The 22,338-nt window shown below is 46.8% G+C and overlaps 1 protein-coding gene across 6 annotated transcripts in view; it reads left to right on the top strand.

The window, feature by feature from the left end:
- LOC121573670 (unconventional myosin-Ic) overlaps nt 1–22,338 on the top strand; it is a 64,803-nt gene that overhangs the window by 14,890 nt on the left and 27,575 nt on the right. For 5 of the 6 annotated variants that reach the window (XR_006002076.1, XM_041885825.1, XM_041885820.1 and 2 more), the window contains exon 1: nt 5,002–5,661. The exons of the other annotated variant lie outside the window; for it this stretch is intronic. Coding sequence is in view for 4 of the 5 variants with exons in the window: in XM_041885825.1 (XP_041741759.1) it covers nt 5,644–5,661 (18 nt within the window). In the remaining variant the exon portion in view is untranslated. Of the gene's footprint in view, nt 1–5,001; nt 5,662–22,338 lie in introns of those variants that run through there. 6 annotated transcript variants of the gene reach the window in all.

The following is a 22,338-nucleotide window of genomic DNA, read 5'->3' as shown; positions in this document are numbered from 1 at the left end:
TCATCGAACAGTTCAATAAGCTCAAACAAATTCTGCGGAAGGTCATCGAGCGGGACTGGAAGAACTGGGACCAGCTACTACCCAACTTGATGTTCTCGATCCGAGAAGTGCCCCAGGCCTCCACTGGGTTTTCCCCTTTTGAACTATTCTACGGGAGGAGACCACGCGGCCTACTGGATCTTGCCAAGGAGGTGTGGGAAGCCCAGCCGACCCCCTTACGCAGCATGGTGGAACACGTAGAGACGATGAGGGAGTGGATGACAGCCATATGGCCAGTGGTAAGGGAACATATGGAGAAGGCCCAGTGCGCCCAAGCCAAGGTCTACAATCGGGGTACCCAGCCCCGAGAGTTCCATGTGGGTGACAAGGTGCTAGTTTTAATCCCCACCGCAGAAAGTAAGTTCTTGGCACAACATGGCACGGGCCGTACAAGGTGACGGTGAAGCTGGGACCCGTAAATTACCGCGTACGGCAGCCGGGGAGACGGAAACCCCAACAGATTTACCACGTGAACCTATTGAAGATGTGGCACGTGAGGACAGCCTTGGCCGTGTTGTGGTCAAAACCCGGGATATCGACGGGACCAGGGGTGGTCGCAAGCAATGAGGACCTCGGACCGGCCTAGAAGCAAGCGCTACGGGAGCTGATCGATCGGAACAGCGCCGTGTTTTCCGAGAAGCCGAGCCGAATGACCGTCATTGAACACCACGTCCGCACCCGGCCCGGAGAAACGGTACGAAAGAGGCCATACCGGATGCCTGAAGGAAAGCCGTGAAGCAGGTGCTGGAGGCTATGCTGAGGATGGGAGTCATTGAGGTTTCCCACAGCGCATGGTGCAGCTCCATCGTGTTGGTGCCCAAACTGCACAGTAGTCTGAGTTTCTGCAATGACTTCCGGGGGGTGAACGACATCAGTTTGTTTGACGCCCACCCCATGCCGAGGTTGGACGAGCTCATCGACCGGTTGGGAAAGGCCCGGTACATCAGCACCCTGGACCTGACCAAGGGATATTGGCAGGTACCCTTGGCAGCCTCCTCCCGGAAGAAGACAGCATTCTCGACACTGGACGGCTTATACCAATACCGGGTCCTCCCGTTCGGTCTCCATGGAGCCCCGCCCACGTTCCAGCGCCTGATGGACCGAGTCCTCCGACCCCACCAACATCCTCCGACCCCACCAACGCAGCGGCCTATTTGGATGACATCATCATCCACAGCCAAGGTTGGGAAGAGCACCTGACGCGCCTCCAGGCGGTACTGGATGCGCTCAGGCAAGCCGGGTTGACAGCGAATCCCAAGAAATGCAAGCTGGGGTTCGAGGAGGTGGAGTACCTGGGGTATTTGATCGGACAGGGGAATATCAAGCCCCAGGAGAGGAAGGTCCAGGCGGTTCGTGACTGGCCCGTTCCCCCGCACCAAGACACAGGTGAAGTCCTTCCTGGGGCTGGCGGGATACTATAGCCGGTTTATCCCCAACTTTGCGGCTATAGCCTCCCTCCTTACCGATCTGACCAGGGCCCGCCTCCCGAAGAACAGTGAAGTTGTTGGATGAGGCCGAAGCGGCGTTCAGCCACCTGAAGGAAGCCCTGTGCTCCCATCCGATTCTCGTGACGCCCGATTTCCAGGCACCGATGCTGGTGCAGACAGATGCCTGCGACACGGGACTAGGGGACATCCTGTCCCAGGTACACGATGGGGAGGAACACCCCACCAGGGGGAGACTCGTCGAGGCCTGGTGACAGACAGTCTATATCACGCGGTGGTGGCTCCCTCTGCTGGACGTGCCAGGTATCGACGGGTCCTCCGGCCAGTACTAATTGGGGCTGATTGAGGCTGGTGAGTAATCAAGGGGCTGAATGCTCACCAGCCATACGGGGCCCATAAGGCTGCCAGGAGGGTAGCACACGGGAGGGTTGGAGGTAGTGAGAGGTTGCTACCGGATAGACGTCCTCACGGTCTGCTAGAACCGAGGGGCTCGGTGTTCTACCCCAGAGGAGACAGCATTCCCCGGAGCCCAGAAGGCGGTAACCCGGAAGAGGTCTCCTGGAGGAGACAGGTTTATTTTCTTTTTCTTTATTGTTTTAAATAAACACCCTTGAAACTGAGGCATCACACTTGTGTCTGTGTCTGATCTGTGTAAACGTCTTGATCAAACCCCCTAGTATGCCACAATATAAATGGTAGTGGGCATATTGAATACAGGGTTGTTTGACATGACAACAAATGAAAATGCCAGGGAGGAGTTATTGCAACAGGGTAGGAACCAAAGTGCTGGTCAGTGTTTCCTAGGGGACCCTATAATATTTGGCTACATTAAATGTTTCTTCATGTAGCCAACATATTCATGCTTCACCTATTCTTCTTTGTTATAAGATACTGTTGCACAACCAACATGCTGATTTAGGCCTACACCATCACTGGTATCAGGCTGTATTAGTTAGCTACGTTTCCTCTGACATTTATTAGCTAGCTAACATGATTGAGCTAAAACTTGCTATGAAAAGACTGTTTGCAGATGTAGGAAACACAAACTAATAGTGTAATTATAGAATGCTTGTGGATTTATATTAAGAAGCAAAGTGGAAGCAGCATCATTGTCATCAACATTGTTGCATGTGCTGTATTGACAATGCAGACTTAATGGAAGTGTCTTGTGGTCAAGCAACAACAAATGCGCTCTTTGAGTGACAGGGGGCGGGGCTAAGTCTGTGTGGAAAGCTTCATGGATAGAGAGAGCGAGAGAGTGGAGAGGGATGACTCAAGTAGCGGTTTAAACTACAAAAATTTACTTTACACATGGCATATCACATTTAACTAACCATACATTCAAATACCATTATAGAAGGTAAAGTGAAAACCCAAACCGGTCCATGCATCAATACCAGTATATAGTCAAATATGGTATACCACCCAGCCCTAAACATAGGCCTTTGTAGGGAGTGTGTGAGGTTTCAGAGGAACAGCTCCAGTGTTTTGTCAGGGAGAGGGGGCCTGAGACAGCTGAGGGTGAGTGGAGGTAAGGAGGGGGAGTAAAGGAGAGGGAGAAAGAGAAGATGGGGGCTGTGGGAATCCAACACAGATGGACAGCAAGCAGGAGAAGATGTGTGATACTGTAGACTCATAGACTAGACCAGTGGTTCCCAACCAGGGGTACTAGGACCCCTGGGGTTCCTTGGCCTATCCACAGGGGGTACTTGAGAACACTCATGAGACCATAGGTTTACTGGTAAAATGCACATTCAGGGGTACTCCGGGAAGAGCAAAATTCAGTTGGTGGTACAGTAAGCGAAAAAGGTTGGGAACCAGTGGACAAGACAGAGCCACATACATAGGTTGCTGTTTACACAACCTCACAATTTTCTATTAATACACCTGGAACTTTTCTCTGGACAAAGCACTTCTCTCACAGAACACTGTTTAAGCGTCAGTGCTTTATAATACAATAACAGACTGGGTGAAATGGAGTATAGGTGGCAGCATAAAGGGGGATAGAAAGGGAGAGAGAAAAAAAAAGGAGTCTAGCAAGTGTTGGCATGTAGATAACGATGAGCTTACTGCTCTGTGCCAGGGATTATACCTGATACTCATTAGCCTACCTCTTTTACGCTGTCACCACACATGCATTGTGTGTGTGTGTGTGTACCTGTGTGTATGTGTTTGTGTTACTGATGTAACACTGCCGTCCGTCTGGTCTTCCTATGAATATTTGATGTATAAACTGTGTGTGTGTGTGCATGTGTGAGGGTGAGTGCATACCTGTGTGTGCGTACATACCTGCATGTGTTTGAATGTGCATGTGTGCACGTGCTTGTGTGTGTGTGGGAATGACATCCAGTGTGATAATCCCCCCTGGCCTCGCTCAGTGTTCCCCGCCCCAAATGATTGTTATCATTCCTCCATGACTCATCATGCCAGTGATGGAAAATGCACCAGTTAAAACACAATGAGGGGAAAGAGCATAACAGACTATAGGCATAGGCCTAAAGCCTATCAATGCTGTTGCATCTAGCTTTTGTCAGAATGTCTAGTCGTTGGAGATATAGGCTAGGCTACAGTATCATGCACAATGTTGCTGTTTTTGAGTTGTCAATGCAATTAACTGTCATTTCATAAATTAGAGTCAGTCGGTCAACAGTCTATGCTACTATGATAAGGACTGAACATGGTAGGGAGGATAGGCCTAGATGAAGATCATGAAGTTATTTAGGCTCTATTGGGTTATGTCAAAAAGTGTTGGGGTGCCTTTCAAAACAAGTATTTTAAAGCATTTGTAAAACACATCCAAAATAGTTGTTTATTGTTATTGAGTGAAAAGGGGGTGGAGAGCGTAGCATGCACTGTGGGTCCCTTAGGATGGGTCTGGGTGGAGAGATATTGGATCTCACTGTTCTGCACACTGCCCTTAAGTGACTCTGTTCAGATGGGGAGAGAGAGAGGCTCCGTCTGGAAAACATTATTCAAATTCCACAAGGCTGGATATCTGATGATGTTGGCAAAGAGAGAGAGGGGACTATGGAGGGGTGTTGGGTTTTTAAATGATAGTAACTGGAATCAGAACAGAGGTGGAGGCGGACAATAGCGATTGCTGTCCTCAAACTGAGACCAGTGACCTTGGCCTTACCAACCCTGTCAGGGGGTGAAGCCACTGTAGGGTGAAAGAGACTGTCAAATAAGTGTACTGCTGCTCCACTCTGTGTGTACTGTACATGAGGGGTTAGGGGATATAGTTTTCACTAACACACACTCACAAAATGTGTGAACATATAGCCGTAGCCTACAAACATATGGACTGTTTCTTTTCATGGACGGGAAGAGAGCCAAGGAGAGGGTTAGGGATGAAATTAATCTTTTTGGTGTGACAGTTCTATTGCTGTCATCTCCAATGAATATGTCTCAGCTTGTGGGAGAAGAGAAGACAAGAAGGAGGGAGGGAAGGAGGGAGGGAAATAATGCACTCAGGGCTCGTCATGTGACTTCTGCTTGTAACTTTTTCTTTATAGTTTCAGAGCGATTACATGTTTTGTTAATGTCCATGGGCTGTTAGCATATTTTTCCAAACCTTTTGAACTCTTCCTTCTCTCTGCCCTCTATTCTTTGGTTCTGCTCAGACAGCATACTTTCCCTCGTCTTTTCTCTCTTTTCTTTTTTGGAAGTTGCTCTGGTCCAAATGTGTGACGCGTGATTGGAGTTACAGCCTGTGTTTCAGATCGGTGATTTAAGGACTTGCGGACTAATGAAGGAGAGGATGTTTTCTTGACCTGTCAATGGGACTACCGGGCTGAAGGTGTAAACAAGTTGAACTGCTGGTATTTAGGCTTGACGCTGTGTGTTTTGTCCTCATATGGTAGCAGGGCGGACAGAGAGAACAGAGAGAGAGAGGGAGAGCGTGGTGAGGGTGTGTACGTGTGTGTTTGGAAGAGAGAAACAGACTGACAGAAACAGAGAAGGTATACTGTACTGTGTGCGAGAGAGAGAAGAAGGAGAGAGTAACTGTAATCTGGATCTATTGCACATGGACAGAGAGAGTTAGATGAGCTACTAACTAGAACACGTAGGGAGTCTTCCTGACGTGGAGGGAGGACCACTGACTCCAGAGGCACCAAGGACCAGAGAGGGAGATCAGCAAACACTAAGCTAGGACAGGATGAGGTACCGAGGCAAGGTAAGATCCTTATCCCCTCTCTACATGCTGAAACATGTCATTGATGTCTGTTTGTGTGTGTGTGTGTGTGTGTGTGTGTGTGTGTGTGTTGCAGAACACACAGAGCAGATGTGTACAGAACATACTATGTGTATGTGAACTACACTACCAGTCGAAAGCTTGGACACACCTACTCATTCAAAGGTTTTTCTTTATTTTTACTATTTTTTATGTTGTAGAATAATAGTGAAGACATCAAAACTATTAAATAACACATATGGAATCATGTAGTAACCAAAAAAGTGTTAAACAAATCAAAATATATTTTATATTTGTCACGCCCTGACATAGTGATTTCTAGTTGGTTTGGTCAGGGTGTGAATATCTATGTGTAGATCTAGTATGTTTAGATCTATGTTGGCCGGGTGTGGTTCCCAATCAGAGGCAGCTGTTGATCGTTGTCTCTGATTGGGGATCATACTTAGGCAGCCATTTTGCCTACCTTTAGTTGTGGGATCTTGTTTCTGTGTGTTTGGCTTGTTTGATGTATAGCCTTTAGAACTTCACGTTCAGTTGCTTTGTTATTTTGTTGAGTGTTTCTTATTAACATTAAACATGTACGTATACCATGCTGCACCTTGGTCCAATCCTTTACTCAACGAACGTGACAGAAGATCCCACCACCAAGGGACCAAGCAGCGTGAACAGGAAGAGCAGACAACATGGACATGGGAGGATATTTTGGACGGTAAGGGATCCTGGACTTGGGAAGAGATCCAGGCAGGTATGGATCGCCTTCCTTGGGAGCAGACGGAGACAGCGAGAAAGGATAAACGGCGAATCCGAAGTGCACAACGACGAAGGAGGCCCGAGAGGCAACCCCAAGACAATTTTTTGGGAGGGCACACGGGGTGGTCGACGAAGCAGCAGGAGGCCGTGAAAAGGCTGACTGTGGAGGAGGAGGAGGCCGCTATAGTAGAGGCCCTCCAAGACCTGCAGCTCAGCAGTCTGAGAGAGGAGACCACCACATTGCGGGGGCTGTTAGCTCAGAGGGAGCAGGAGTTCTCCCTTCAGAGGGAGGCGCTACAGGAGGCTCACAGGAAGAAGGAGTCAGTGGATGCACTGAGAGAGGAGTTGGCCAGGCAACAGGAGAAGCTGAGAGAGGAGTTAACCCTTCAGCAGCAGAGAGCTCAGTACTTAGAGCAGAGGCTGGCGAAGCCAGGTTGCAGAGCAGAGCCAACTCCCCGCACTCGCTTTGAGGAGCGTGTGAACGTGCAGGCACCAGGCTATGCGCCGGCATTGCGCACTGTGCCGCCAGGGCGCCTTCACAGACCCGTGGTGCGTGTCCCCAGTCCGGTACGGCCCGTGCCTGCTCCTCGCACCAAACCAGTGGTGCGTGTCTCCAGTCCGGTACGGCCCGTGCCTGCTCCTCGCACCAAACCAGTGGTGCGTGTCTCCAGCCATGTACGGCCCATGCCAGCTCCTCGCACTAAACCAGTGGTGTGTGTCACCAGCCCGGTGCGCCCCATACCTGCTTCCCGCACCAAACCAGTGGTGCGTGTCTCCAGTCCTGTACGGCCCGTTCCTGCTCCACGCACCAAACCAGTGGTGCGTGTCTCCAGCCATGTACGGCCCGTTCCTGCTCCACGCACCAAACCAGTGGTGCGTGTCGCCAGCCCGGTATGCCCCGTACCTGCTTCCCGCACCAAACCAGTGGTGCGTGTCTCCAGTCCTGTACGGCCCGTGCCTGCTCCTCGCACCAGACTAGTGGTGCGTGTCTCCAGTCCGGTACGGCCCGTGCCTGCTCCTCGCACCAAACCAGTGGTGCGTGTCTCCAGCCATGTACGGCCCGTGCCAGCTCCTCGCACTAAACCAGTGGTGTGTGTCACCAGCCCGGTGCGCCCCATACCTGCTTCCCGCACCAAACCAGTGGTGCGTGTCTCCAGTCCTGTACGGCCCGTTCCTGCTCCACGCACCAAACCAGTGGTGCGTGTCTCCAGCCATGTACGGCCCGTTCCTGCTCCACGCACCAAACCAGTGGTGCGTGTCGCCAGCCCGGTATGCCCCGTACCTGCTTCCCGCACCAAACCAGTGGTGCGTGTCTCCAGTCCTGTACGGCCCGTGCCTGCTCCTCGCACCAGACTAGTGGTGCGTGTCCCCAGCCTGGTACGGTCCAGTCCAGGGTCAGAGCAGTCCGTTCCACCGGTGCCTAGTCCAGCTCCGGTCAGCTGCTCCACTCCAGTGCCAGAGCAGTCCGCTCCACCGGTGCCTAGTCCAGCTCCGGTTAGCTGCTCCAGTCCAATGCCAGAGCAGTCCGCTCCACCGGTGCCTAGTCCAGCCCCGGTCAGCTGCTCCAGTCCAGAGCCAGAGCAGTCCGCTCCACCAGGGTCCAGTTCAGCTCCGGTCAGCGGCTCCACTCCAGTGCCAGAGCAGTCCGCTCCACCGGTGCCTAGTCCGGGTCCGGTCGTCTACTCTCCCACACCAGGTTCCAGACAGGACTTGGTGCATTGCGGGAGGACTGCAGAGCCAGAACCAGACATCAACCCCTCTTCAGGGTCGGGGCCTCCCACACCAGGGTCCAGACAGGGCTTGGTGCATCACGGGAGGATTGCCGGTCCAGGCCCAGACGTCAGCCCCTCTCCAGCGTCCAGACAGGGCTTGGTGCATCGTGGGAGGACTGAGAGGGGAAGCATCGCGCCGGGGTCCAAACCGGACCAGGTGTGCAATGGGGAGCCAGAAAAGGAGACGACAGTAAGGGTGACGTCGCGCCCGGAGCCGGAGCCGCCACCGAGTCAGTTTTGCGGCCGGAGTCCGCACCTTTGTGTTGGGGGGTTACTGTCACGCCCTGACATAGTGATCTCTAGTTGGTTTGGTCAGGGTGTGAATATCTATGTGTAGATCTAGTATGTTTAGATCTATGTTGGCCGGGTGTGGTTCCCAATGAGAGGCAGCTGTCGATCGTTGTCTCTGATTGGGGATCATACTTAGGCAGCCATTTTGCCTGCCTTTAGTTGTGGGATCTTGTTTCTGTGTGTTTGGCTTGTTTGATGTATAGCCTTTAGAACTTCACGTTCAGTTGCTTTGTTATTTTGTCGAGTGTTTCTTATTAACATTAAACATGTACACATACCACGCTGCACCTTGGTCCAATCCTTTACTCAACAAACGTGACAATATTTGAGATTCTTCAAATAGCCACCCTTTGCCTTGATGACAGCTTTGCACACGCTTCACATTCTCTCAACCAGCTTCATGAGGTAGTCACCTGGAATGCATTTCAATTAACAGGTTTGCCTTGTTAAAAGATAATTTGTGGAATTTATTTCCTTCTTAATGCGTTGGAGCCAATCAGTTGTGTTGTGACAAGGTAGGGGGGTGTACAGAAGATAGCCCTATTTGGTAAAAGACCAAGTCCATATAATGGCAAGAACAGCTCAAATAAGCAAAGAGAAATGACAGTCCATCATTACTTTAAGACATGAAGGTCAGTCAATATGGAAAATGTCAAGAACTTTGAAAGTTTCTTCAAGTGCAGTCGCAAAAACCATCAAGCGCTATGATGAAACTGGCTTTCATGAGGACCGCCACAGGAATGGAAGACCGAGAGTTACCTCTGTTGCAGAGTATAAGTTCATTAGAGTTACAAGCCTCAGAAATTGCGGCACAAATAAATGCTTCACAGAGTTCAAGTCACAGACACATCTCAACATCAACTGTTCAGAGGGGACAGTGTGAATCAGGCCGTCATGGTCAAATTGCTGCAAAGAAACCACTACTAAAGGACACCAATAATAAGAAGAGACCTGCTTGGGCCAAGAAACACAAGCAATGGACATTAGACCGGTGGAAATTTGTCCTTTGGTCTGGTGTCCAAATTTGAGATTTTTGGTTCAACCGCTGTGTCTTTGTGTGACACGTGTGGGTGAACGGATTATATCCGCATGTGTAGTTCCCACCGTAAAGGAAGGAGGAGGAGGTGTTATGGTGTGGGGGTGCTTTGCTAGTGACACTGTTTGTGATATATTTAGAATTCAAGGTACACTTAACCAGCATGGCTACCAAAGCATTCTGCAGCGATACGCCATCCCATCTGGTTTGGGCTTAGTGGGACTATCATTTGTTTTTCAACAGGACAATGACCCAACACACCTCCAGGCTGTGCAAGGGCTATTTTACCGAGAAGGAGAGTGATGGAGTGCTGCATCAGATGACCTGGCCTCCACAATCCCCCGACCTCAACACAATTGAGATGCCTTGGGATGAGTCGGACGGCAGAGTGGAGGAAAAGAAGCAAACAAGTGCTCAGCATACAGTGGGGAAAAAAAGTATTTAGTCAGCCACCAATTGTGCAAGTTCTCCCACTTTAAAAGATGAGAGAGGCCTGTAATTTTCATCATAGGTACACGTCAACTATGACAGACAAAATGAGAAAAATTTTCTCCAGAAAATCACATTGTAGGATTTTTAATGAATTTATTTGCAAATTATGGTGGAAAATAAGTATTTGGTCAATAACAAAAGTTTCTCAATACTTTGTTATATACCCTTTGTTGGCAATGACACAGGTCAAACGTTTTCTGTAAGTCTTCACAAGGTTTTCACCCAATGTTGCTGGTATTTTGGCCCATTCCTCCATGCAGATCTCCTCTGGGTGGCTATTTGAAGAATCTCAAATCTCAAATATATTTTGATTTATTTAACACTTCTTTGGTTACTATATGATTCCATATGTGTTATTTCATAGTTTTTGTGATGCGCAGGAGGGTAAATCACAGAATACAGAGTTTATTCCGTAATCCAGCCTAACCAGTCCAGTGCGCAAAACAGGCGCACCTGAACAAACATGCACACGGGGAAAATACCCCGGCAATACAAAATACTGAGCTCAACCGAGCTACTAATCCTCACAATGAACAATCACCCACAAGGACAAGGGGGCAGGGGAACACTTAAACACGTACTAATGAGGGAAATATGAACCAGGTGTGTGTAATTGACAAGACAAGACAAATGGAATGATGAGATATGGAGCGGCAGTGGGTAGAAGGCCGGTGACGATGAATGCCGAAGCCTGCCCGAACAAGGAGGGGAGGCAGCTTCGGAGGAAGTCGTGACAGTTTTGATGTCTTCACTATTATTCTACAATGTAGAAAATAGTAAAAAAATAAAGATAACCCCTGGAATGAGTAAGTGTTCTAAAACTTTGGACTGGTACTGTTTATGGAACATTCCTCTGAAAACCAAGGTCATGTAAGCTGTTGGGTTGCCCTCACAGCGACCACAAAGAGGAAAGGGAGACACGTTCAGACATTCATCAATCACAGATAATGTGCTCAGCATGTGTATGAGTCAGGGTGTATGTATTTGGACTATAGTTGTCCCACCATTACTATGAGTCATCTACAATGCCTGGGACTGATTCTAGGCTCTCCATGGACATACTGTAGCTTGTATTTTTCCACACTGTTCAGTGCTAGCACATCCATGGTAGAGAGCCAGCTGTGGAGCTGATGTGTGTCCACCCATAGTAGGTTTGTCTGGGGACAGAGGAGAGGGGCACCTTATAAGGAAGAGATTGAGGGGAATCAACCCAGCAGAGCTGACTTAAAGGGCCCAGAGCCAAGTCCCACTGAAGCTTCCCTGCTGCCTCTCATAGATGCATCATCCACAACCCTCTTGGCTCCATAGGACTACAATACCCTCAACCCTCACTACTATAGGGGTCGTTCAATGTCATTTCAGCAAGCCATTACACCCACCATCTCTGATTGTTCTGTAATCGTTTCTGTAGTTAGAAACAGATAAGATAAGCATTCTGTAAACATTATTTTGATGAAATATATGTTGATCTCTCTCCCCCATCCCTCCTTCACTCTTGAGCCCTTTTAATTTATAGGATTCATATAATATTAAATAATGATAGTACCTAACATCTGATTTGGACCAAACTTTTTTCTAACAATAAGTAAGACATGAGGAATCCAAAGAAGTGGTCAAAAGCCATCCACGGACCCCCACACCCTACACCAGGTCTCCCCAACTGGCGGTTTTATTTGGCCCCCCATGTTTTCTGAGCAAAATTGTTTTTATAATTCTTATAATTTTCATTGTTGGACATAAAATACTTTAAAAACACCAGGAAATCAGCTCCAACTGATTTACATTTTTGGCAATCTGTTCCCAAGTATTCCCACGCATAATAGAGAGACACGTGATCGTATACAAATGTAAGGAAGGTGTGAAAGGATTATGTTTTAGTCAAATATTATATCTGTTTGGGCTTCTTGGCGTCAATTTGCAGTCTAAAAATTGTTATGTTCCGGCCCCCCCAACCATCCACTCAAGAAAAAATAGAAAAGTATTCAAACCCCTTGACTTTTTCCATATTTTGTTAGGTTACAGCCTTATTCTAAAACAGATTAAATAGTTTTGTTCCCTACACACAATACCCCATAATGACAAAGCAAAAACAGGTTTGTAGGAATGTGTGCTAATTTATTACAAATAAAAAATTGAAAAATCATATTTACATAAGTATTCAGACCCTTTACACAGTATTTTGTTGAAGCACCTTTGGCAGCGATTACAGCCTCAAGTCTTCTTGGGTATGACGCTACAAGCTTGGCACACCTGTATTTGGGTAGTTTCTCGCATTCTTCTCTGCAGATCCTCTCAAGCTCTGTCAGGTTGGATGGGGAGCATCAACTGCACAGCTATTTTCAGGTTTCTCCAGAGTTGTTCGATCGGGTTCAAGTTCGGGCTCTGGCTGGGCCACTCAAGGACATTCAGAGACTTGTCCCGAAGCCACTCCTGCGTTGTCTTGGCTGTGTGCTTAGGGTCGTTGTTCTGTTGGAAGGTGAACCTTCGTCCCAGTCTGAGGTCCTGAGCGCTCTGGAGCAGGTTTTCATCAAGGATCTCTCTGTACTTTGCTCCGTTCATCTTTGCCTTGATCCTGACTAGTCTCCCAGTCCCTGCCGCTGAAAAACATCCCCACAGCATGATGCTGCCACCACCATGCTTAACCGTAGGGATGGTGCCAGGTTTCCTCCAGACGTGACGCTTAAAAATTCAGGCCAAAGAGTTCAATCTTGGTTTCATCAGACCAGAGAATCTTGTTTCTCATGGTCTGAGAGTCTTTAGGTACCTTTTGGCAAACTCCAAGCGGGCTGTCATGTGCCTTTTACTGAGGAGTGGCTTCCGTCTGGCCACTCTACCATAAAGGCCTGATTGGGGGACTGCTGCAGAGATGGTTGTCCTTCTGGAAGGTTCTCCCATCTCCACAGAGGAACTCTAGAGCTCTGTCAGAGTAACCATTGGGTTCTTGGTCACCTCCCTGACCAAGGCCCTTCTCCCCCAATTGCTCAGTATGGCCGGGCGGGCCAGCTCTAGGAAGAATCTTGGTGGTTCCAAACTTCTTCCATTTAAGAATGATGGAGGCCACTGTGTTCTTGGGGACCTTCAATGCTGCCAAAAAAAATGTGTACCCTTCCCCAGATCTGTGCCTCGACACAATCATGTCTCGGAGCTCTACGGACAATTCCTTCGACCTCATGGCTTGGTTCTTGCTCTGACTTGCATTGTCAACTGTGGGACCTTATATAGACAGGTGTGTGCCTTTCCAAATCATGTCCAATCAATTGAATTTACCACATGTGGACTCCAATGAAGTTGTAGAAACATCTCAAGGATGATCAATGGAAACAGGATGCACCTGAGCTCAATTTCGAGTCTCATAGCAAATGGTCTGAATACTTATGTAAATAAGACATTTATGTTTTGGCTTTGTTATACATTTGCAAAAACTTCTAAAAACCTGTTTAGGCTTTGGCATTATGGGGTATTGTGTGTAGATTGCTGAGTATGTAATTATTTAATACATTTTAGAATAAGGCTGTAACGTAACAATGTGTAGGAAAAAGTCAAGGGGTCTGAATACTTTCCGAAGGCACTGTAGTTGATGATCCCTGCCCTACTCCAATTCCAACCCCAACAACGAGTATATAGTATCAGTTCTCTATGTTTAACAATTAGTATGGAGCTGCGACACGTAGTATTGTTTCTTCATCCTATGTAATGTATTCTTGGTGATGTTTGTTTTCCCTGTTCAAAGAAATTAGTCATTGAAGTTGTTGGGTTTATGTCCCATCCTACATTCTGATATTACCAGGTTCTGACCCCCCCCTTGTTAAAGGGATAGTTATCCAAATTACAAAATTACATATTGGTTTTCTTTCTTCTGTCTATGAACCAGTTATGACAGCAACCCATGCAACCCGTGTTTATTGTGTGAATGAGTGATGCACACTATACACACACAAGCTATAACACACACACCTCATACTCACAAACACACACACATACATACACACACTCACTCACACATTCATTTACATTTACATTTTAGTCATTTAGCAGACGCTCTTATCCAGAGCGACTTACAGTTAGTGAATACATATTTTTTTTATACTCACACAGCCAACACTGCTGTCACATGTTATAGAGAGATTGAACCACTGGACACTTCCCATTTCACACTGTGTATTTAAATTCTGTATCTCTGACATAGCTCATTCTAATATTTCTACTACTGTACATTGTATTTTAGTTACACTGTTTATACACACCACATATTTATTTATATACTGGATTCTTGACATAGCGCATTCTAATATATCTACTGCTGTACATATTATTCTTAGTATATGTTTTGTAGATTCTCCAGGTGTACATACATAAAAATCGCATTTTGATTACTGCTGCAGTGCTATTTGAATTCTTATTTTTTTATTTAATGTCTGTCGCTCTCTCACTCTCTACCTTCTCTTTATCCCCCCTCATTCTCTTCTCTCTCCCTCCCCCTTCTTTCACCCCCTCCACCAGCTCCCTCCTCTCTCACACTCTCCGTCTTTCTCTCCCCTCTCTCCCCCTCCCTTACTCTCCCCCTTCTCTCGCTCTCCCTCCTCCCTCCTCCCCCTCCAATCTCACTCCCTCCTTCTTTCCCTGCCTCCCCCTCGTCTCATCTCTCTCTCCCTCCTCTCTCTCCCCCATCCCTCCTTCACCCTCTTCCTCCTCTCTCCCCCACCCTCACTCTCCCCCTTTTATCTCTCTCCTCCCCCCTCCATTCTCTCTCCCTCCTTCTTTCCTTGCCTCCCCTGCCTCTAATTTCTCTCTCTCCCTCTCCCTTCTCTCTCTCCCTCCTCTCTTCCACAGACAGGCCGACAGACAGACACAGACAGACAGACAGGCTGACAGGCAGACAGACAGACAGACAGACATACATGCAGGCAGTTAGGCAGGCAGACAGACAGACAATGTACGGCTTCCTGGGGACACTCTTTAATGATACCTTGAGTTTCAAGTCTTTGCGTTAAGAATTGACCGTTCTACAGATGGAAGACAGTGTTTTTGTGTAACTGCAGCAGGGAGAGAATGAAAGGCCATGTTGAGGATGAATTAATACACTTCCTGTTGCCACAGAAAGCTGAACCTTATCACAGGGAATCCCTATAGGTTCATGATTGGTTGTGTGCAAGGATGGTTAGCTAGCTCAATAGCAGTCAACGGGGGCATCATGGTTATGTCAGGGCTGTAGATAATGCTTTTCTATGGAAGAAAAGCCTTGTTCTCTGTGGGACCAAGTTTTCACTGTGAAGAGTTAATTTCACATAGTCAGATGTAGGCTTGTGTTCATTGGGAGCATCTGTTGAACGATCCCAGGCTTGAATTTTGTTTCTAGCCTCAACCGTTCTGCCGATGTCGCTCAAAGCACATGAACTCTAGGTCAGGCTTCAAGTGAGGCCTACTTTTCTGCCATGTAGTGGGGGGAGGGGCAAATTAATTAATTGTTCATTGGATTAAGGTTAGGGTTATGTCTAGGATTGAGGCCCTAACTCTAACCCTGGCTTCATGTCCACATCCCGGCTCAACCCTAAACCTAGCCTCAACCCTAACCCTAACCCTAACCCTAGCTTTATATCAACTCCCGGCTCAACCCTAACCCAAAAAGTGGCGCCGGAGAAGGTGGCTGCCGTTTTACAGCCCTCTAACCAATTGTACTATTATGTGTGTTTTTTAGTGTTATTTGTAATTTATTCTGTACATAATGTTTCTGCCACGGTCTCTTATGACCAAAAAGAGCTTCTGGATATCAGGACAGTGATTACTCACCTCGTATTGAACAAATATATTTTCTTCAACGAGCCGGACGCGAAGGATATCCTACAGACACCCGACAAGGCCCAAATCCCTGTCATTCGCATGAGAAAGAGACAGAGATATCGTGGACATAGGTCGGGGTGCCTTGTAAGGATCCGACGGCGAGCGAGTAAACTGCCTCTTCCATCAATCCTATTAGCCAATGTTCAATCATTTGAGAACAAATTGGACGACCTAAGATTACGGTTATCCTACCAATGGGACATTAAAAACTGTAATATCTTATGTTTCACCGAGTCGTGGCTGAACGACGACATGGACAACATACAGCTACACGTCAGGATAGAACAGCTGACTCCGGTAAGACAAGGGGTGGCGGTCTGTGTATATTTGTAAACAACAGCTGGTGCACAAAATCTAATACTAAGGAAGTCTCTAGGTTTTGCTCTCCTGAGGTAGAGTATCTCACGATAAGCTGTAGACCACATTATTTACCAAGAGACTTTTCATCTATATTTTTTGTATCTACCACCACAAACCGAAGCTGGCATTAAGATTGCACTCAATGAGCTGTATAAGGCCATAAGTAAACAGGAAAACGCTCATCCAGAGGCAGCGATCCTAGTGGCTGGGGACTTTAATGCAGGGAAACTTAAATCCGTTCTACCTAATTTCTACCAGCATGTGAAATATGCAACGGGAGGGAAAAAATTGGACGAAATCTAATACTAAGGAAGTCTCTAGGTTTTGCTCTCCTGAGGTAGAGTATCTCACGATAAGCTGTAGACCACATTATTTACCAAGAGACTTTTCATCTATATTTTTTGTATCTACCACCACAAACCGAAGCTGGCATTAAGATTGCACTCAATGAGCTGTATAAGGCCATAAGTAAACAGGAAAACGCTCATCCAGAGGCAGCGATCCTAGTGGCTGGGGACTTTAATGCAGGGAAACTTAAATCCGTTCTACCTAATTTCTACCAGCATGTGAAATATGCAACGGGAGGGAAAAAAAACTCTAGACCACCTTTACTCCACACACAGAGACGCATACAAAGCTCTCCCTAGCCCTCCATTTGGCAAATCTGACCATAACGCTATCCTCCTGATTCCTGCTTATAAGCAAAAACTAAAGCAGGAAGCACCAGTGACTCGGTTAATAAAAAAGTGGTCAGATGATGCAGATGCTAAGCTACAGGACTGTTTTGCTAGCACAGACTGGAATATGTTCAGGGATTCTTCAGATAGCATTGAGGAGTACACCACATCAGTCACTGGCTTCAACAATAAGTGCATCGATGTCCCCACAGTGACCGTACGTACATACCCCAACCTGAAGCCATGGATTACAGGCAACATCCACACTGAGCTAAAGGGTAGAGCTGCCGCTTTCAAGGAGCGGGACTCTAACCCGGACGCTTATAAGAAATCCCGCTATGCCCTCTGACGAACCATCAAACAGGCAAAGAGTCAATACCGGACTAAGATTGAATCGTACTACACCGGCTCTGACACTCTTCGGATGTGGCAGGGCTTGAAAACTATTACAGACTACAAAAGGAAGAACAGCCGCGAGCTGCCCAGTGACACAAGCCTACCAGACAAGCTAAATCATTTCTATGCTCGCTTCGAGGCAAGCAACACTGAAGCATGCATGAGAGCACCAGCTGTTCCGGATGACTATGTGACCACGCTCTCCGTAGCCGATGTGAGTAAGACTTTTAAGCAGGTCAACATTCACAAGGCCGCAGGGCCAGACGGATTACCAGCACGTGTACTCCGAGCATGTGCTGACCAACTGGCAAATGTCTTCACTGACATTTTCAACATGTCCCTGACTGAGTCAGTAATACCAACATGTTTCAAGCAGACCACCATAGTCCCTGTGCCCAAGGACACTAAGATAACCTGCCTAAAGACTACCAACCCGTAGCACTCACGTCTGTAGCCATGAAGTGCTTTGAAAGGCTGGTCATGGCTCACATCAACACCATTATCCCAGAAACCCTAGACCCACTCCAATTTGCATACCGCCCCAACAGATCCACAGATGATGCAATCTCTATTGCACTCCACACTGCCCTTTCCCACCTGGACAAGAGGAACACCTATGTGAGAATGCTGTTCATTGAATACAGCTCAGCGTTCAACACCATAGTGCCTTCAAAGCTCATCACTAAGCTAAGGATCCTGGGACTAAACACCTCTCTCTGCAACTGGATCCTGGACTTCCTGACAGGCCGCCCCCAGGTGGTAAGGGTAGGTAACAACACATCTGCCACACTGATCCTCAACACGGGGGCCCCTCAGGGGTGCGTGCTCAGTCCCCTCCTGTACTCCCTGTTCACCCATGACCCAGGCACGACTCCAACACCATCAGAAAGGTGCTGACGACACAACAGTGGTAGGCCTGATCACCGACATCGATGAGACAGCCTATAGGGAGGAAGTCCGAGACCTGGCCGTGTAGTGCCAGCATAACAACCTCTCCCTCGACGTGATCAAGACAAAGGAGATGATTGTGGACTACAGGAAGAAAAAAATAGGACTGAGCACGCCCCCATTCTCATCGACGGGGCTGTAGTGGAACAGGTTGAGAGCTTCAAGTTCCTTGGTGTGCACATCACCAACGAACTATCATGGTCCAAACACACCAAGACAGTCGTGAAGAGGGCACGACAAAGCCTATTCCCCCTCAGGAGACTGGAAAGATTTGGCATGGGTCCTCAGATCCTCAAAAAGTTATACAGCTGCACCATCGAAAGCATCCTGACTGGTTGCATCACCGCCTGGTATGGCAACTGCTCAGCCTCCGACCGCAAGGCACTACAGAGGGTAGTGCGTACGGCCCAGTACATCACTGGGGCCAAGCTTCCTACCATCCAGGACCTCTATGCCAGACGGTGTCAGAGGAAGGCCCTCAAAATTGTCAAAGACTCCAGCCACCCTAATCATAGACTGTTCTCTCTGCTACCGCATGGCAAGCTGTACCGTAGCGCCAAGTCTAGGTCCAAAAGGCTTCTCAACAGCTTCTACCCCCAAGCCATAAGACTCCTGAACAGCTAATCATTGCTACCCAGACTATTTTCACTGCCCCCCCACCCCCACCCTCCTCTTTTACGCTGCTGCTACTCTGTTTATTATTTATGCATAGTCACTTTCACTCTACCCACGTGTACATATTACCTCAATTACCTCGACTAGCCGATGCCCCAACACATTGACTCTGCACCGGTACCCCCCTGTATATAGCCTCCCTGCTGTTATTTTATTTTACTGCTGCTCTTTAGTTATTTGCTTAAATTTTTTTTACTTAACACTTTATATTTTTTAAATCTTTAAAAAATGCATTGTTGGTTAAGGGCTTGTAAGTAAGCATTTCACTGTAATGTCTACACCTGTTGTATTCGGCGCATGTGGCAAATAACATTTGATTTGATTTGATTTTATCCCTAACCCTCGCTTCATGTCCACATCCCGGCTCAACTCTAAACCTAGGCTCGACCCTAACCCTAACCCTAACCGTAGCTTCATATCATCTCCCGGCTCAACCCTAATCCTATCCCTAACCCTCACTTAATCTCCACATCTTGGCTCAACTCTAGCCATAACCCTAACACTAACTTCTAGTTCACATCCCGGCTCAACCCTAACTCCAAGAGCTGAGCCAAGATGTGGAGGGCTAGGGTTAGAGATATGGCTAGGGTTAGGGTTGAGCTGGGATGTGGACATGAAGCTAGGGTTAGGTTGAGTTTAGAGTTTGTCTGTCTGCCTGCTTCCCTGCCTGTCTGTCTGTCTGTCTGTGAGTTTATATATCTGTCTGCCTGTCTGTCTGTCTCTCTCTGTCTCTCTGTCTGTCTGCCTGTCTGAGTCTTTCACCAATTTACCCACCACCTATCACCAACTTCTTTGCCTTGAAGGCGATGTATTGACTTCTGCGCCAATACCCTTGATGCAAATCTATGCGTCAATATCCTCTCTGTGGAGGTGGGAAAGTGGAGAGAGAGGTGGAGGTGGGAGAGAGAGGGAGGGAGAGAAATAGATTAGAGGGAGGGAGGGGGGAGGAGGTATAGAGAGAGGGAGAGAAGAGGGTGTCATGTCTATGATACCTTTTTCTATGCATCCATATTGTGAGGCTAATCTTCCCCCATTGAGTGCAATGTATTCACTTAGGCATCAACCCTGTGACACTCATATTTTCACTTTGACTGCAATGTATTGACATGAACGTCAAGCCTATGACACTCATCTTTTCCTATTGACATAAGCGTCAACACTGTGACACATCTTTTCCCATTGACTGCAATTTATAAGACTAAATTGGTTGATGCTTATCTTTTCCCATTGATTGCTATGTATTGACATAAGCATCAACCCTGTGACACTCATTTTTTCACATTGAACCCAATATATTGAGAGAAACATCAAACCAGTGACAATCATCTTTTCCCATTGACTGCAATGCACTGAGAAAAACTTCAAACTGTGGCACTCATCTTTTCCATTGACTGCAATGTATTCAAAAAAACAACCATGTGACACTCATCTTTTCCCATTGACTGCAATGTATTGACAACATGTTTTTTCCCATTGACTGCAATGTATTGAGATAAACATCAACCCTGTGACACTCATCTTTTCCCATTGACTGCAATGTACTGAGAAAAACTTCAACCCTGTGACACTCATCTTTTCCCATTGACTGCAATAGATTAGAGGGAAGGGGGAAAGAAGGAGGGAGATATAATAAAGGGGGAGGAAGTATAGAGGGAGAGGGTGAGGGAGGGAGGGAGGGAGGGAGGAGGGAGGGAGGGAGGGAGGGAGGGAGGGAGGGAGGGAGGGAGGGAGGGAGGGAGGGAGGGAGGGAGGGAGGGAGGATTAGGTTTCATGTCTGTGATGGATTTTTCTATGCGTCCATATTGTGATGCTCATCTTCCCCCATTGAATGCAATGTATTCACTTAGGCATCAACCCTGTAACACTTTTCCCATTGACTGCAATTCATAAGATTCAATTGGTTGATGCTTATCTTTTCCCATTGACTGCAATGTATTGAGAAAAACGTCAACCCTGTGACTCTCATCTTTTCCCAGTGACTGCAATGTATTGAGGAAAATGTCAACCCTGTGGCACTCATCTTTTCCCGTTGACTGAAATGTATTGAGAAAAACTTCAATTACTATTTTCTCTGAACAGGGGAAAGAAAATATCACCAAATTAACAGAGAATACATTACATGGGATCAAGAAACAATCCTCTGAGCCGCAGCTCCATACTACTTGTCAAACATAAAGAACTGATACTATATCATTGTTGTTGGGATGGAATTGGCGTGGGGGGTCCGTGGGTGGCTTCTGATATTTCTTTGGGATTCCTCATGTCTAATTTATTGTTCAAATTTGTTTTGTCCAAATCAGAGGTTAGAGTACGTACTATATTTACTGAATATTATATGAATCCTATAAATTAAAATGACCAATTTGTGTGCAATCAATTAGCTTAATTTCTCAGAGATCAAATTATATTTCAACAAAATAATGTTGCAGGAATGCTAATCTTATCTGTTTTTAACAACAAAAAACGATTTTAGAACCATCTGAGATGGTGGGTGTCGGAATCCTCTTTCTTGTGCTTTTTGAGGTGGAACGACCCTTAAGGCATTAAAGAATCAATGTGCATTATTAATTAAAATTACAATTGAACAGGTAAAGAGGTATGCTTAGAATATAATCTACGCAGAAAAATATACATAATGTTGACATGGAATTGGGCATAATGATTATGGTTCTATATTGCAGGAAAAAGCTGTCCCCTCTAAAATAATGGGAGCATGACGCCCCTGACCCAGAGGCTTGTGCTTTTCTGATGAGTACCTACTGCACTCATCTTCTCACTGAGGCCCACAGGACAACAGCAACTAGGCCTACACTACTACTCACTAACGTTAAGCATCAGTTGTCAGAGCACCTTACCGATCACTGCACCTGTACACAGCCCATCTGAAATTAGCTCACCCAACTACCTCATCCCCATATTGTTATTTATTTTGCTCTTTTGCACCCCAGTATCTCTATTTGCACATAATCTCTTGCACATCTATCATTCCAGTGTTAATACTAATTGTAATTATTTTGCACTATAGCCTATTTATTGCCTTACCTCCATAACTTGCTACATTTGCACACACTGTATATATATATTCTGTTGTATTTTTGACTTTATGTTTTGTTTTACCCCATATGTAACTCTGTGTTGTTGTTTTTATCGCACTGCTTTGCTTTATCTTGGCCAGGTCGCAGTTGTAAATGAGAACTTGTTCTCAACTGGCTTACCTGGTTAAATAAAGGTGAAATACAATTTTAAAAAATAAACTTGAGAGTCCAATCACAACCCTTTAAATAGGCAGAAGAAGGGTGTGAGCTAAAGCATTAGAGTTGAGAGAAACACACAAACAGCAAAACAAACAAAATACACATTCAATGGAGCGCCATGAAGACCTGACCCTAAGGCTGACCCTAAAATACTTCCGTTGTATCCTTCG

This window comes from Coregonus clupeaformis, chromosome 9 (genome assembly GCF_020615455.1).
Source record: "Coregonus clupeaformis isolate EN_2021a chromosome 9, ASM2061545v1, whole genome shotgun sequence".
NCBI lineage: Eukaryota > Metazoa > Chordata > Actinopteri > Salmoniformes > Salmonidae > Coregonus > Coregonus clupeaformis.
The sequence above is the reverse complement of the archived record's forward strand: the minus strand, read 5'-3'. Positions and strand labels throughout refer to the sequence as shown.